At 36.5% G+C, this 18252-nt stretch overlaps 1 protein-coding gene across 9 annotated transcripts in view; it reads left to right on the top strand.

Annotated features, from left to right (window-relative positions):
- The window catches only part of MAPK10 (mitogen-activated protein kinase 10), a 298691-nt gene that overhangs the window by 160368 nt on the left and 120071 nt on the right, over nucleotides 1–18252 (top strand). For all 9 annotated transcript variants that reach the window (XM_029943666.1, XM_029943656.1, XM_029943612.1 and 6 more), the window contains one exon: nucleotides 6817–6986. In XM_029943666.1, coding sequence (XP_029799526.1) covers nucleotides 6817–6986 — 170 coding nt within the window. The remainder of the gene's footprint in view (nucleotides 1–6816; nucleotides 6987–18252) is intronic.

Here is an 18252-nt window from a genome sequence, read left to right on the forward strand (position 1 = left end):
CTTCATTAATTTCTTCTCTGGAAAGAGACTTTTCATTTTGATGAGCATTTATGAATATGTTTGGGTTTTGTACATTCTTCTTAAATGTTTTAGTATAAATTCAATATAAATAGATGATAGTATGTTTATTTTTATGAGCTAATTGAGAGAGCGTAGTTAGATACTATATGATACCTATGAAACACATCCCTAGGAATATGACACCTGGGGCTGCTAATGAGGTGCTGACTCCAAGGAGAACCACTATGACATTTTTAATTCTACCTCTTTGTTTACTTGGTTTGACATTACATTGCTTCCATTTTTTACTTCTCCAACTAGTGTCTTTAAGTGGTGACCTCTTACGTCTCTTATATCTACTGTTCTTTAAAATAATGGTTCTCTAAGCAATCCTAAAATTTATGGAACCACAAAAGACTTCGAATAGCCAAAGTAATAATGAAGAAGAAAACCAAAGTGGGAGGCATCACAATCCCAGACTTTTGCCTCTACTACAAAGCTGTCATCATCAGGACAGTATGGTATTGCACAAAAACAGACACATAGACCAATGGAATAGAATAGGGAACCCAGAATTGAACCCACAAATGTATGGCCAACTAATCTTTGAAAAAGCAGGAAAGAGCATCCAGTGGAAAAAAGACATCATCTTTAACAGATGGTGCTGGGAGAACTGGACAGCAACATGCAGAAGAATGAAATTCGACCACTTTCTTATACCATACAAAAACATAAACTCAAAATGGAAGAAAGACCTAAATGTGAGACAGGAAAGCATCAAAACTCTAGAGGAGAAAGCAGTCAACAACCTCTTTGACCTCAGCCACAGCAATTTCTTACTTGAAACATCTCCAAAGGCAAGGGGATTAAAAGCAAAAGTGAACTATTGGCACCTCATCAAGATAAAAAGCCTCAACACTGCAAAGGAAACAATAATAAAAAAAAAACCCAAAAGGCAACCAATGGAATGGGAAAAGATATTTGCAAATGACATAGTGGATAAAGGGCTAGTGTCCAAAATGTATAAAGAACTTACCAAACTCAACACCTGAAAAACAAATAATCCAGTGAAGAAATGGGCAGAAGACATGAATAGACACTTTTCCAAAGAAGAGAGCCAAATGGTCAACAGACACATGAAAAGATATCAATGTCACTCATCATCAGGGAAATACAAATCAAAGGCACACTGAGATACCACTTCACGCCTGTCAGAGTGGCTAAAATGAACAAATAGGAAACTACAGATGCTGATCAGGATGTGGAGAAATAGGCACCCTCTTGCACTGTTTGTGGGAATGCAAACTGGTGCAGCCACTCTGGAAAATAGTGTGAAGGTTCCTAAAAAATTAACAAAAGAACTCCCCTATGACCCAGCAATAGCACTACTGGGAATTTACCCAAAAGATACAGGAGTGCTGATGCATAGGGGCACATGTACCCCAATGTTTATAGCAGTGCTTTCAACAATGGCCAAATTATGGAAAGAGCCTAAATGGCCATCAACTGATGAATGGATAAAGAAGATGTGGTAGATATATGCAATGGAATACTACTTGGCAATGAGAAAGAATAAAATCATGCCATTTGTAGCAAAGTGGATGGAACTGGAAGGTATTATGCTGAGTGAGATAATTCAGTCAGAAAAGGCCAGATATCATATATTTTCATTCATATGTGGATCCTGAGAAATGTAACAGAAGACCATGGGGGGAGGGAAGGGGAAGAAATAGATAAAGACAGAGAGGGATGATGGCAAACCACAAGAGACTCTTAAGTACAGAGAAGAAACTGTGGGTGGATGGGTGGTGAGGGAGAGGGGAAAATGGGTGATGTGCATTGAGGAGGGCACTTGTTGAGATGAGCACTGGGTGTTTTATGTAAGCCAATTTGACAATAAATTATCTTAAAAAATAAAGTAGTGGTTCTTTAAGTGAGGAACTTGTTAAAAATACAAACTGTTGGCCTTACCCCAGTTCAAGTCAGAAACTTTCAGTGAGGCTCTGCAATCGTTTTTTTTTATAAGTTCCTCAGGTAGTTTTGATTCATTTTAAAACTTCAGAATCTCTATCCCACACTGTCGGCCAGTCATTCCCTCCCAGTGTGAAATTTTGGTTCTCCCCTTCCTGGGTTCAGCACATCAGTTCTGTGACCTGAACTAAGAATATACTAAAACACATAACTAGAGAAAAATCTTTGTGGCATTGATAATTTTTTATAGTATACTTAATGGCATACTTTCATAGGAACACTTTATAGAGAAAAGTTTATATTTGAACTTAAAATCATAATAAGACTGCATGGAAATTGAGGATAAAATATACTGTATTAAATATATCCTGAGTTTTTTGAGTTTCAATTTGGATTGTAAACTTGGGACACAGATGAAATCTGGTGGAAGCTTTTCAACACATTTGCCATCAAATTTTTGGTTACAACATCAATCCAAGAAAATTTCCAATGCTGGTATCTCTCTGTCTTACCGTTTAATAATTAAAACAGCCTCTCCCAGCTATTTGAGGTACTTTCAAGGATGTGGTTTCTAACATTTAGATTTTATATAAAGTTTCATTCAAAGTTAGGTATAAAGAGGATACTTGAAAGTAAATTGTGTGTGTGTGTGATTTCACAAACTTTATAATGATGCTTTACAATGTTATTGTGAGATATATGCTTAAAATGGAGATAAAAGATCACTAAGTAATATTTATTTTAGAAAATGTATCACAGCATTAGATATTTCATTTGAATAGCTTTTAATTAATTCTCTTCTTACTAAAATTTTGCTGCTGGTATACACTCTTTGATTGTTTTAACCATTTTTATCAAACTGCCAAGACCAAATATAGCTTCCCCATCATATGAAAAGTTCTGTTACAGATATGCACTAGGAAAAATTACAGCATACTTCTCAGAAGTGTGAACAATTGCTGAGATGAAATTATATAGTGTCTTCTAGTATTTGGCCAACGATTGACCTGTCTCAACAGTTGTTAAGTCCTTGAATCTGGGGCAGTGAGGCTCTTTCAAATATTTGGCCCCAAGATGCGGAGTAATCTGTGTCATAACTAGGACTCTGGTTTCCAGTTTGAGTGCCAGGAGCAAGGAAATTTGGTAATACAGAAACACATAAAATGTGTTCCCTGATACAGATGTAGAGATGTCATTTAACTTTTCAAATATCTCAAGCAGAGGTGTAAGTTCAGATTCAAAGTCTTCAGATGATCCTTCTGCTATAGTGTATGGTTCTCAATATGCATCAGAATACTTCCAGGGCTTTTTGAAACAGATCATTAGGCCTTGCCCACAGAGTTTCTTATTCAATAGGTGTGGGGCAGAAGTGAGTATTTGCATTTCTAACAGGTTTCCAGGTGATGCTGATACTGATGCTCCAGGAAGCATATCTTGAGGATGCTTTACTGCCAGATTCTTAAATCCTTAAATCAGAACCAGCTGGGATTGCCTAGCAATCTAGTCTTCAGATTATCAGGACCTATGTGGTGGTCTACATCTAAATCTCCGAGGTGGTATGGCAGTGATTGGCCTTTTGTCAAGCTCCTCAGGTGCTCCTTCGTATTTGAACACCAGTTAGAGGGAAGGTCTAGGGAAAACACTGATCAAATCTCCTCTCAAGCATTACCAATTTTATACGTGTGGGTTGGCATCTAGCAGTTGTTTTTATTATACATAGTAAATTAATGAATTAATGAAAATGAATGAATGCAATTAGTACCTATTCCTTGTTTGCTTCCAGCACCTTTTCTTTATTCTACCATAGAATATATCACCCATATTTTAATTACATGCTTACTTGACTGCCTCCATCTAGACAGAGACCTTCTCTTTTTGTTGTTTTTCCAGTGCCAACCCCAGCATCTGGCACATAATATGTATATTATCATCAGCATTTTTTGGGTTAAATGAGGGCAAATGTTGACTAGAATATCTTTTAGAGTTAGTCTGAAAAGTGAGCTAGGAAGGCTACAGCTTTTGTACAGCTAGAAAAGCCCTAGGCAGGTCTGAAGGAGTAGGGTGGTACCAAGATACAGCAGTAAGCCAAGAGTCTGGAACATAACATATTACTTAAAATTAGCATATATATGCGGTGTAGTTGGAGCAAGTGACATTTCAGAAGAGAATAAGTGGGGGAAATAGAAGTGGATAATGTAAGTTTGGTGAAGCTAATGTGTGCTAAGAATTTTGTGGATGGTCAAGAATGAGGACATTGAAAAAGGGCCAGGACACAACATATGAAGTCAGGCACTTCATTAATCCCAAATTAATCTTGGCAAATGAATTCATTTGTTAGTCTAGTTCCAGTTACTTTTTACCTTTCAAAGCCAGGTAGAAAAAAAAAGAACTTGGTGTTAGTGCTTAGTCTGCTGAGATACCCAAAAAGCCAAGGGTTGAAATGGACTGTAGTATGTATGGAAGTCCCTGATACTATGGTTAAAATCAAAGGTTGTTTAAATACTAATGTTCCTGTTTTTGCTGGTGTTCACACTCATTGTTTAAATTCTAAATCCCATTTTAGTCTCCTTGAGTAGATTTACATGCCCTGTTTTTTTTAATAGTCTTGTTTAATTTCCTGTTCCATGCTTCCAGGACTATCTCCTGGATTTCAGGCCTCTCCTTATTGTATTCAAAAATTATCTGAATTTTCAGTCTTCAGTTTAAACAACCTGAATTCCTCAAGTATAGTCCACTCTGTTCTTTGAGGTCTGTGTACATTTTTACTGGATTGCTGCCACCATATCTCTTCTAGTCACAGGCGAGTGCCTATGACATGCATTCTGCTTTAAGTCTGGGGTTGTAAAATCCTAGCATAAGATTGCACTACATTCATAGATTTTGCCACTCATCCATACAGTCCCCACTGTGCTCTCCTCATTTACATTACTTGGTACTGTCTGCTTCCTTTTCCAAGAGCATGCAGGGTCAAATTAGTTTGTACTTCTAATTCATTTTTTTTCTAATTTAGAAATAAAATTTGTATTTAAAAATCTTTAGGAACAATGGTTTTATGACCAACCAGAGGTTCAGAGCCAAAGGAGGTCTAAATCTTCCTTCAAATTATGTGAGAATCAGGTGTTCAGAAGTCAATGTGTATTAAAACCATACAAAGATCCTTTAATTTAGACCCTGGACTCAGAACATTAAAGGCAGGATTTAGTTTTTGTTTTGTTTAGTAATTAAACCTTTGGCATAACTCAAAAGTCATAAGGTATGTAAGACATTATTCATTGTATAAGAAATTATTGGGGCTCCTGGATGGCTCAGTCAGGTAAGTGTCCGGCTTTGGCTCAGGTTATGATCTCACAGTTCGTGGGTTCAAGCCCTGCATTGGGCTCTGTGCTGACGGCTAGCTCAGAGCCTGGAGCCTGCTTCAGATTCTGTGTCTCCTTCTCTCTCTGACCCTCCCCTGCTCGCGCTGTCTCTCAAAAATTAAAAAAAATATCCATGAATGTCCCACTCATTGCAAAACAACCAACATTATTCAACAAGCCAACTAAATACAAGGCACATTTCCTATCATATGCTATACCAAAACATGCCCACAAATCACTCAAATACCCACTAAAGGTTAATCTCACCTCTAAAGAGAACTATTCAGTTTTCAGTTTTGGGGACTGGGAAAGAAGCTACTGAATATGAAAGTGCTCAAAACCTGAACAAAATCAAGTAAGAAAGAAGGAGAGGAGATGACTATTGGGTAGGCATCCACCAGTGTGTGCCACAAGAAAGTCTAGACAATATTTTGTAAGGTCCTTTCCAACTATAGAGTTGAAATTATTTAATGTCACAAAGTACAGTATAAACTTATTTATGGGTAAAAAATTATGGGTAGACAATAATCATGGATAACAGATATTTATATTATGTATATTCACAAATTAGAATTCACATTACAAGGACAGATTTTTCAATTGCTAAATGTACTAGATAGAAGATCATGTCATAAAGATAAACAAAACATACAACAATCAAGATATTTAAATCTATGTTTGTAAGAATAAAAAGATATCATGTGACATTTTAGAATATTGTTAATTTAGACTAAAATTGATCAATGTTTAATGAAGTATAATAGCATTTTGGGCATTATTGAGAATAAATGAAGTCAACACTATTTAACTCAGCTTTACCTAAGTAAAAAATTAAAACTACGCATTATTTTGTATCTCACTTCTTTCTGAGAAAGGGATATAGATACAGTCTATTATCCTTTCTCATATAGCTGTTATAGTTTCTAGCATAGTATATGGGCCCACTATATGTTTGGTAGATGTTTGCTTCATAAGTAACTAAATGGTTTTTTTTAAATTTTTTAAAATGTTAATTTTGATGGAGAGAGAGACAGAGTGTGAGCAGGGGAGAGGAAGAGAGAGACACACACAGAATCTGAAGCAGGCTTCAGATTCTGAGCTGTCAGCACAGAGCCCAGTGTAGGGGCTCGAACTTAGGAACAGTGAGATCATGACTGGAGCAAAAGTTCAACACTTAACTGACAGAGCTACCCAGGCACCCAATGATTAAATGGTTTTAATGAAACATTTCAAAAGAGATTATGTAGATCTAATCTAAGATTATTTTATTAGTTTTAATACTGAAAACAATTTTTATGTATTTTTTCTAAGTTCTTTTACTCCAGGTTATTTATTTTTACATAGACTAATATATTTTTATGTGAAATGCAGGTTTCATAATGCTGATAGATGACTATGAATTAGTAATCATTAAAAGAACAGGCTTTTCTATTGCTCATGATCATTCTGGTTGCTCGCTTGTCTCACATTTTTATTGTTCTTTTCACAGGGATTCGATAAACAAGTGGATGTGTCATATATTGCCAAACATTACAACATGAGCAAAAGCAAAGTTGACAACCAATTCTACAGTGTGGAAGTGGGAGACTCAACCTTCACAGTTCTCAAGCGCTACCAGAATTTAAAGCCTATTGGCTCTGGGGCTCAGGGAATAGTTTGGTAAGTAGAATGATTTTAACATATATATATATATATATGTTAACATATATATATATGTATACACACACACACACACACACACACACACACACATATATATTTATTGAAGTATAATTGACATACAGTGTTATATTAGTTTCAGGTGAGCAACATATTCAACAGTTCTATACATTACTCAATGCTCACCATGAAATGTGTAGTCACCATCCATCACCGAGCAACATTACTACAATCTTATTGACTGTATTCCCTATGCTATACTTTTCATCTCTGTGACTTCTTTATTTTATAACTGGAGGTTTGTACTTCTTAATTCCCTTTACCTATTTGGCTTATCCCCTCACCCATCTCCCTTCTGGCAACCACCAGTTTGTTCTCTTTATATTTAAGAGTCTGTTTTTGGGCAGAGAGAGAGGCAAATCATAAGAGACTCTTAAACACAGAGAACAAACTGAGGGTTGCTGGAGGGGAGGTGGGTGAATGGGTGAAATGGTGATGGGTATTAAGGAGAGCACTTATTGGAATGAGCACTGAGTATTATATATAAGTGATGAATCGTTGGGTTCTACTCCTGAAACCAATACTACACAGTATGTTAACTAACTTGAATTTAAATAAATAAATTTTTAAAAGAGTCTGTTTTTTGGTTTGTCTCTTTGTTTTGCTTTTTGGATTCTGCATATAAGTGGAATCATGCTATTTATCTTTTCTGTCTGACTTATTTCAGTTGACTTGAATTTTTAAAGGAAACAATGCTGTGTATGTCAACTAGTCATAAATATACACACACACAAATAAACATAAATGAGTAGCTTGATTTGAGAGGGGAAGAATACTTTCTATCAAAGAAAAATAAAATTATGAGCATTATTGTAACTCATTACCTGTATGCTAAAAACGTTTGCAGTTTTGCTTGTGACTAGTTTTTCTACTCACAAAAAAATGTCCATTATACAACAACCATGGAGAAACCAAGAAAACCAGAAGTTTTCTAGATATTGCTAATACATTGGAAAATTTTATTTGGATGTTTTAGCAGCAAGAAATATGTGTTAAGATAACCAGCAGATAAAATACCCTGTACTCTAAATAAGTATAAATTATATCTCAAATGTTCCTGTGACTTTTAAAGTTTTATGATTAAAATTCAGTTACCTTTTAGAAAAAGTGGTATTTTTTAAATATTTCTTGAATGTTTCCAGAATGGAAAGATTCTGGGAATCCTTAGTAACCATTCTTTTATGACATTTTTGAGTGACAAATTGAAATGAGAAATCAAAATCTTATTAACTGTTGGATAAAAGTTTTGCAAAAGTAATGATGCCAAACTGGTAAGCATTTATTTTATGTAGTTTTAACTTGTAATGTAGCCACCAAATGTATTTAGTATGAACTTAGTAGTATAATAATTTTCAATTTGATGACTCATAAGTAAAAATTTAGGACATGTACTATAAATATGTATGTATGTATGTATATATGTATTGAGAGTATTTACTATATCAATATACTTATTTGTTATATAAAGTATTGCTACATTAGTAACATCCATATAGAAACACAAACACTTAGAAGATGAGATAAGTATCATCAGGGAAATACAAATAAAAACCACACTGAGATACCACCTCACACTGGTCAGAGTTGCTAAAATGAATGAATCAGGAGATAATAAATGCTGGCAAGAATGTGGAGAAACAGGCACCCTCCTACACTGTTGGTGGCAATGTAAACTGGTGCAGCCGCTCTGGAAAATGGTGTGAAGGTTCCTCAAAAAATTAACAACAGAACTCCCCTGTAACCCAGCAATAGCACTGCTGGGGATTTACCCAAGGGATACAGGAGTGCTGATGCATAGGGGCTCATGTACCCCAATGTTCATAGCAGCACTTTCAACAGTAGCCAAAACATGGAAAGAGCTTAAATGTCCATCAACTGATGAATGGATCAAGAAGATGTGGTTTATATATTCAATGGAGTACTACATGGCAATGAGAAAGAATGAAATATGGCCATTTGTGGAAACGTGGATGGAACTTGAGGGTGTCATGCTAAGTGAAATAAGTCAGGCAGAGAAGGACAGATACCATATGGTTTCACTCATAAGTGGAACAGGAGAAACTTAGCAGAGGACCATGGGGAGGGGAGGGGGGAAAATAGTTGGGGAGAGGTTGGGAGGAAAACCATGAGAGACTCTTGAATACTGAGAACAAACCGAGGGCTAATGGGGATGAGGGAGGGGGAAGCGGGGTGATGGGCATGGAGGAGGACACTTGTCGGGATGAGCACTGGGTGTTACATGGAAACCATCTTGACAGTAAACTATAAAAGAAAAAGAAAGATGAGATAAAGATGAAATTCAACATTATTTAAAAACAGATTTTAGTTTACAACTTTTCTTCACTCATAATGTAATTTTGATGAACATTGTGGTAGTGTTCATTATACTTTCATTTTATATTTCATAAATCAATTTTAAAATCTAACTCACTTCATTTTTTATTTTTTAAGACTTTTTTAGAGCCAAACATTGCACAACAAAATTCAAAAGAAGGTACAGAGATTTCCCCTATTCCTCCTGTCCCCACACATGGATAGCCTCCCCCATTATCAACATCCTCACAAAAGTAGTACATTTATTATAGCTGATGACCCTCCATTGATACATCATAATCACCAAAGTCCATAGCTTACATTAGGATTTATTCCTGGTGTTATACATTCTATGGACTTAAACAAATGTAAAATGATATGTGTCCATTATTATGGTATCATACAGAGTATTTCCACTACCCTAAAAATCCTCAACACTCCACCTGTTCATCCATCTTTTTACTCCCAACTCCTGGCAACCTTTGATCTTTTTACTGTTTCCATAGATTTGCCTTTCCCAGAATGTCATATAGTTGGAATCAAACAGAGTATAGTCTTTTTAGATTGGCTTCTTTCACTTAGTAATATGCACTTAAGGTTACTTCAGGTCTTTTCATAGATTGATAGCTCATTTTTTTAAGTCACTGAATATTTCATTGTCTAGGTATGCTACAGTTTATTCTTTCACCTACTTTAGGACATCTTGGTTGATTTCAGGTTTTGGCAATTATAAATAAAGCTGCCTCAAACGTCCATTGCAAGTTTTTGTGTAGACATACATTTTAAGCATTTACTTCATTTTGATAACTGGTTTTAAGTTCACTCTCAATGCTTAGTCAATGTAAATGGCAGCTGTACATGGTTGGTGCACTCACTAAATCATTTACTAGAACTTAAACTCTATTTATCAAATATAGCAAAGCCTTTATTGAAATTTATTTAGTAATTACTTAATATGAGTTAGTAACTGTTTTTGCACTTTGAAGAAAGGAACCGTTTAATATTTTTAACAATGGACCAAACCTTTTATTTCAAACATATTTAAACAGCTAAGAAAATTCTTATTCTTAGTTTTTATTTATCTATCAACTATGCTGAAGATATGAGTTGACCATCTTTATGGCACAAAGTAATTTCATGGTGTGGTAGGCAGGATAATAGTTGCCCAAAGATGCCCAGACTCTAATCCCCAGTAGCACTGAATATGTTCTCACATGGCAAGAGGAACTCTGCAGATGTGATTAAGGTGAAGGCCTTAAAATGGGGAGATTATTAGGGTGCCTGGCTTGCTCATTTGGTTGGGCGTCTGACTTTGGCTCAGGTCATGATCTCGCCTTTGATGGCTTCAAGCCCCACATCAGGTTTTATGCTGACAGCTCAGAGCCTGTAGCCTGTTTCAGATTCTGTGTCTCCCTCTCTAGCTGCCCCTCCCTTGTTCACATTCTGTCTCTTCCTGTCTCAAAAATAAATAAACATTAAAAACATTTTAAAACTGGGGAGATTATCCTGAAATATTCAGGAGAGATCAGTTTAATCACACAAGTTCTTAAATAGTGGAAAAGAAAGGCAGAAGAGTGGGTCAGAGAGATGCAATGGGAAAAGAGATATAAGGATATAAAATATGTGAGTGACTTGTTTTATTGTTGCTGGCTTAAAGCTAGAGGAAGAAGGTCATGAGTCAAGAAGTGGTCTGGCTTCTAGAATCTGGGATTGGCTATCAGCTGCCAATCTGTAAGAAAATAGAGGCTGTGTTAGAGTCACGCCACCACAGGGCAGTAGAATCTCGCTATAAACCCAAACGAGCAAGGAAACAAATTCCCCTCTAGCACCTCCAGAAATGAAACAGTCTACTAACATCTTGACTAGACTGGTGAGGCCCATGTAAGGATTCTGACCTGCAGAACTGTCAGATAATAAATTTGTGTTGTTTAAGCAATTAAGTTTGTGGTGGTTTGTTGTAGCAACAATACTAATACAGTTGGTATAGTGAAGATTCTACTATTAAGATAAATCTTCCAAAGCAGGCATGCTGAACTATAATGTTTTCAGAAGAAGAAATTTAGGGTGCCTCTGTCAATCCCTCTCAAACCATGAAATTTCCATTTTCCTTTTAACATTATTTACCCTAGGTAATATGTAACCAACTGCTGGGGGGGGGGGATAAATTGTGCTTGGGAGAGACCAGTATTAATTTGTTTATTAAATATTAGTAATTTTAATTTCCTTTCTACATTACAATATATGTTTATATTTTCTGCATTCTACTAGATGTCTTGTATACTATATGGGGAGTAGGAATCCCATTTGGGATATCACTGCATTTATGAACAACTTTCACAATGAAATAGAAAATAGGACAAAAAGAAAAATTCTTAAAAGAAGGAGAGACAGGAGATGGAGAGAGCAGAGGAATTTCTGGCTACCTTTCCTTAAAGGAAAATTATAGAACATGAGGAAGTTTTCCTACATTTCTCAGTTCTGGTGCTGAAATGCTCATCGGGATTTTTATTTTCCATTAAATAAAACTGCCACAGAAAGGCCACTAGTGAAAGGAAGCTGATAGACCTTAATGATTTAAAAATAGACCCAAAACATCATTTTTCTCGAGAAGTTAAAAGACTGTACCAGAAATATTTGAAAATCTACTAAAAATTTGGTGATGTATTTTTTTTGGACATTTTGAGCCTCTATTTCTCCTTGTACAGGACAGAAATCATCTTAGTTCTTAGTATACTAAATGAAATAGATTTCAATAAATGAAGTGTCCTTGAGTAAAACTTTTATTTTTATTCCAGTTTTACAATAAATTTATCAGCCAATTTGTCAGAAAGGACACTTAAATTCCAAAATGTTCCAAAATGCCTTGGAGTTTCCTGGGATTATTATTACTTTTGGGGTTACAACTGAGGGAAATAAAGCTAGCAAAGACCAAGGTGCAGGGACAGAAATAAGGTGGCATAATCCTCTTCCTCATCTTCCAATTCATTACTCTACCATGTGTACAGGACACCACAATTCCAGCACATTCCTTTCTAGACATGGATATAGTTGTCTCTTCCTTATCCCTCTTCCTCAACCTAGCTTTGAGATATCTTTATTTATCACAACTCAGGTCTATAATGTAATATTTCTCTTGAATATCTATTCTTGTATTAATTTGTCTTTTCTATGGCCTTTTAATTTCTTTTTTTATTGCCTTTTGTCACTGGTGAGTTTATCCACCCCCTCCCCCCCCACATCAAACACATCCATTTTCAGATATGTTTCTAAAATCCACAACATTTACTCCGTTCCTGAAAACTCAAATTTGTATATTTTGAATGTCCCATACAATTCTGAGTATAGTGACTGGAAGAAATTGGAAACTGGGCATATCTGGGGACCCTGGGCATGTGAGGCAGACAGTCTGAAACAGATGATTCATTTATCTTGCTTTATTTTCTTTATAAGCAGGCATAAAACATGGAGGAATCAATTTTTGTTTGCATCTGTTACCACAAAATTCTGTGTGTTTATGTGAGAAGGATTTTACTTATCAAGTGCAAATGTTGGCATACTGGTACTTATGTGTGAAGTGGATTCTCATGTCTACTGTTTCAATTACCTTAAATTATTGTTGGGTTCTTATACTTTCTTTCCTCTCTTTGAATTGCTTCATTGCTTATTTACTATCAGGGGAACACAGAAGCAATACCAAAATATCTTCAAAAGTAGTTAATCACGACTATGCTATTTTTTTCATTCACTATGGATGATGGACCAACAGTGACATTACTGAAAATCATTAAATAAAATATAATATGAAATATTGGGGAATACATGAAAATTTCCTTTCTACCTCTGAGCAAAAAAGATAATCTATTGTAAAAGAGCCCAAGATGGCAGTGTAGGAAGGTCCTGAACTGACCTCCTTCCATGGACTCTCAAATCTACACCTACATAAGGATCATTTCCCTCTGGAAAAGATCTGGAAACTAGATAAACTCTTCTCCATAACAAAGGGTAAAGGGTCCACATCGAGAATGGTAGTAGAGTCAGAGAAACAATCTAGTGAAAATCCCACCCCCAGTGCAGCAACATGCAGTGAGGAGGGGTCTTACCAGAGAGGCACATCTCCCAGAGGAGCCAAGGGCTGGTGTCCCACATCGGGCATCCTAGCGCCTGGGATGTGCACCAGAATGATGAGCCCCCAGAATGTCTGGTTTGGAACCCCAGTAGGGCTGATGTCTAGGGATCCCAGAGTGCTATAGGAAACTAAGGTTTCCTGGAGGACTCCCCTCTTGCTATTCCCAGGACCAGGTGAATAAATAGTAGTTTGAAAAATACCTAGATTATATGTAAAGGAGAATCATTTGCTGATCTGAGGCCATTGGCTGGAGGGGTGGGGGACAGTTGAGATCCTCCCTGGAGACAGAGACATTAACAGATGCCATTGTTATACTCTTCACACAGCATGCTAGCACAAGCAGGTGAGTTTGGAAATGGCATATGGCACTGCTGGGACAGGTTGGGGTAAGCAATTATAGCACTTGCCGAAACTGGAGAGCACAGGTGGTAGTAACTCTTCCCTGCTTCCTGGCTGGGATGGACAAGTACAAACAGTACTTCCTTCCACTTTCAGTGGAATGACATCTTTCCTCTCTCAGTCTAAAGCTGGTGCTTGCACTGACAGGGCTCTCTCTTGCTGCATCATTGAAGCCTGAAGGCATGTGTAAACAAGACATTTTCTTGCTGCCTTTCTGAAGCTAGCAGGCATTCCCTGCCTACTACACTCACTACACTCTTCAGCTACATTGTTAAAGCCAGAGGGCATGTGCAATCTACACAGGGGACATCCCTTGATCACCTGACCCTGGTGGTCAAAAGGACTGGCATTCCAGAGCTCCATGGGACTGTAACAATCAGAAAGACAGTTCTTGGCAGGCCACCACCCCCAGGGGGTACACAGCTGACTGAACCACAACTCCAGTCTTCTTATGAAAAAGACCTATTTACTTAGCCGGGAGCTTCAGCATAATGGACAGGTTTCCAGTTTCCCACACATCTAGAGGTCTAGGAGGTGCTCCTAGGGAACACAAGCAAGGAGACACCATCCTTGCATATTCGCTCTCAGTTCGATGGGACTTTTCAGAAAGGAGCTTATATGTTCCTCTGAGTCCCAACTGTAACTCACCCAGGGACACCTCCAGATCTCCTGGTATAAAGGCCAGCAGGTATGATAAATGCAGTCCCATAGGACTGTATATATTTGAGCACTTTAAAAGCTGCTGCCTGAGAGTCTGGCTCCCACCAGCATGAGACCAGGTGCTAAGTGAAATTCTTCTCCTTGATCACTGAAAAATCTTGGCACACCCTCAACTATGGGCTATATCAAAAATAAATCAGGCAGTTTAGACAATCACAAAAGTTCAAGAAACCCAAAAGCTAGGCCAAGTTTGAATAAGAAGGATCAAGACTGAAAGAAGTAGCTGTTTTGTCAAATACATAGAAACACAGAGAGTCAAACAAAATGAGGATACAGAAATATGTTGTTCTAAATGAAAGAACAAGACAAAACTTCAGAAGACCACGGTGATACAGAGATAAGTAATATATACCTCATAAAGAATTCAAATTAATGGTTATTAAAGATGCTTACTAAACTCTGGAGAAGAATGCATGAACATAGTGAGAACTTAGATGTAGAAATAGAAGAATGGATCAGCAACATGGAAGATAAAGCAGTAGACTCATCCAGACTGAGGGGCAAAAAGAAAATAAGTAAATGAAGATAATATAAGGGACCTCTGGGCAACATCACACAGAATTTTTTTAGCATTCACATTGTAGGGGGCCTAGAAGAAGAAACCGAGAAAGGGGCAAAAAGCTTATTTAAAGATACAATGTCTGAAACTTTCTCACCTGGGGAGGGAAACAGACATCCAGGACCAGGAAGCCAAGAGAATTATAATTCCAAGTCATATTATAATTAAATTGTCAAAAGCTAAAGAGAGAATCTTAAAGGCATCAAGAGAAAAACAAATTGTTTCATACAAGGGAAATTTTATAAGGCTATTAGCAGATTTCTCAACAGAAACTTTTCAGACCAGAAGGAGATAGCACAATATATTCGAAGTGCTGAAAGGAAAAACTTTCAACCAAAAATATGCTAACTGTTAAGATTATTATTCAGATTTGAAGAAGAGATAAGGAGTTTTTTTAGACCAGAAAAACCTTAAGGAGCTAACTACTACCAAACTTGCCTTAGAAATATTAAAGGACTTTTTTAAGCTAAAAAAAAAGCCAAAAATTAATAACAAGAAAACACATTAAAGTGAAAATCTCACTGGAAAAGGTAAATATATAGAAAAGGTAGTAAGTTAATCACCTATAAATCTACTTAAAGAAGTTAAAAGACAAAAGTAGTAAAATTAAAACTACATACAATAAAAGATGACACATAAAATAAAAAATATATAAAGTGTGGCATCAAAAACATAAATTGGCAAGGGAGTGAAAGTGTAGAGTTTTGGAATGTGTGCAAATTTAAGTTGCTATTGACTTAGAAATAGACTGTTATATCAATATGTGTTATATGTGAGCCTCATAGTTACTAACTACAAAGCAAAAATGTATAGTAAATACAAAAAAGAAAATAAGAAAGGAATCTAAACAAAACATTAAAGAAAGTCATTGGGGCACCTGGGTGGCTCAGTCGGTTAAGTATCCGACTTCAGCTCAGGTCATGATCTCACAGTTGGTGGGTTCGAGCCCCGTGTTGGGCTCTGTGCTGACAGCTAGCTCAGAGCCTGGAGCCTGCTTCAGATTCTGTGTCTCTTCTCTCTGACCCTCCCCTGCTCATGCTGTCTCTCTCTCTCTTTCTCTCAAAAATAAATAAAACATTAAAAAAAAAAGTCATCAAGCCACCAGGGGAAAAAAAAGAGAACTACAAAAGCAGCCAGAAAATAATGAAAAAAAAATGGCAACCAGTACATACCTATCAGTAACTGTTTCAAATGTAAATGGACTAAATTCTCCAATCAAAAGGCATAGAGTGGCTGAATGGATTTTTAAAAAGACACATTTATATGCTGCCCATTAAGAGACTTCAGATGTAAGGACATAGACAGAAAGTGAAGGGATAGAAAATGACGTTTCATGCAAATGGAAACTAAGAAAGCTGGAGTAGCTATACTTATATTAGACAAAATAGACTTTAAGACAGACTGTAAAAGATGAAGAAGAAGAGCATTACCTGATGATAAAGGGGTCACTCCAAAAAGAAGATAAAATACGTGTAAATACATATGCACCTGACATTGGAGCACCCAAATATGTAAAGCAAATACTAACAGACCTAAAGGCAGAAAATGAAAGCAATACAATAAATAGGGTATTTTAACACTCACCTTCTATCGATGGATCACCCAGACAGAAAGTCAATAAGGAAACATAGGCCTTAAACGATATATTAGACCAGATGGACTTACCATAAAACATTCCATCCAAAAGCAACAGGATACACATTCTCAAGTGCACATGGAGGTTGCAAAACAAGTCTCAATAAATTCAAGAAGATTGAATCATATCAAGCGTCTTTTCTGACCACAATGATATGAAACTAAAAATCTGTTAAAAGAAGAATACTGGAGAAATTGCAAATATGAAGAGGCAGAACAGCATGTTTCTGAACAACCAGGGGTTATAGAAGAAATTAAAGGATGAATTTTAAAAAAGCCTAGAGACAAAAGAAAACAGAAATTAAACATACCGAAGTCTAGAGGATACAGCAAAAATAGTTCCAAGAGAAAAGTTCATAGCATCTACGTAAAGTCACAACAGGGAAAACCTGGGTAGCTCAGTGAATTAAGTGTCTGACTCTTGATTTCAGCTCAGGTCATGAGCTCAAGGTTTGAGAGATGGGTCTCTGTGCTGATAGTGAAGAACCTGCTTGGGATTCTCTCTCTCCCTTTCTCTCTGCTCCTCACCCGCTTGTGCTCTCTCTCTCTCAAAAATAAATAAACATTTTAAAAAAGACACAATAGAAATCTCAAATAAACAATTTAATTACACCTAAAGGAACTAGAATAAAGAAAACACTTGAAGCCCAAAGTTAGTGGAAAGACAGAAACAATAGAGATCAGAGTAGTAATAAATGAAATAGAGACTAAAATAATAATAGAAAAGATCAATGAAATTAAGAACTGGTTGCTTGAAAAGATGAACAAAACTGACAGAACTTTAGCCAGATTGATCAAGAAAAAAAGAAAGAGAGCTCAAGTAAATAAAATCAGAAATGAAGAATAAGTTACAACTGATACGACAAAGGATCATAAGGAACTATTATGAACAAATTAAATGCCAACAACCTAGAAGTAATGGATAGATTCCTAGATATTTAGAAACTTTCCAGACTAAACTATCTGAAGAGACTGAATACTAGTAAAAGAGATTGAATCAGCAATCAAAAACCTCCTAACAAACCGAAGTCTGGGACCAGATGGCTTCACTAGTGAATTCTACTGAACAAAGATTTAATACCTGTCTTTGCCGTACTCTTCTGAAAACTTGAAGAGGAGGGAAACCTTCCAAATTCATTTTATAAAGACAGCATCATTCTGATACCAAAACCAGATGAGGACACCACAAAAAAAAGAAAATTACAGGCCAATATTCTTGATGAACCTAGATGCAAAATACCTCAACCAAATATTACCAAACTGAATTTAAAGACAAATAGTTCATGGTTTTCCCACTTCATGTGGAATCTAATAAAACAAACAAAACAAAACTCATACTCTCTGATACAGAGAACAGATTGGTGGTTGCCAGAAGGAAGGAGGGTTGGGGGATGGGCCAAATGTTAGGGGGGATTAAGAAGTACAGACTTCCAGTTTTAAAGTAAGTCAGTCAT

This window comes from Suricata suricatta, chromosome 1, assembly GCF_006229205.1.
Source record: "Suricata suricatta isolate VVHF042 chromosome 1, meerkat_22Aug2017_6uvM2_HiC, whole genome shotgun sequence".
NCBI lineage: Eukaryota > Metazoa > Chordata > Mammalia > Carnivora > Herpestidae > Suricata > Suricata suricatta.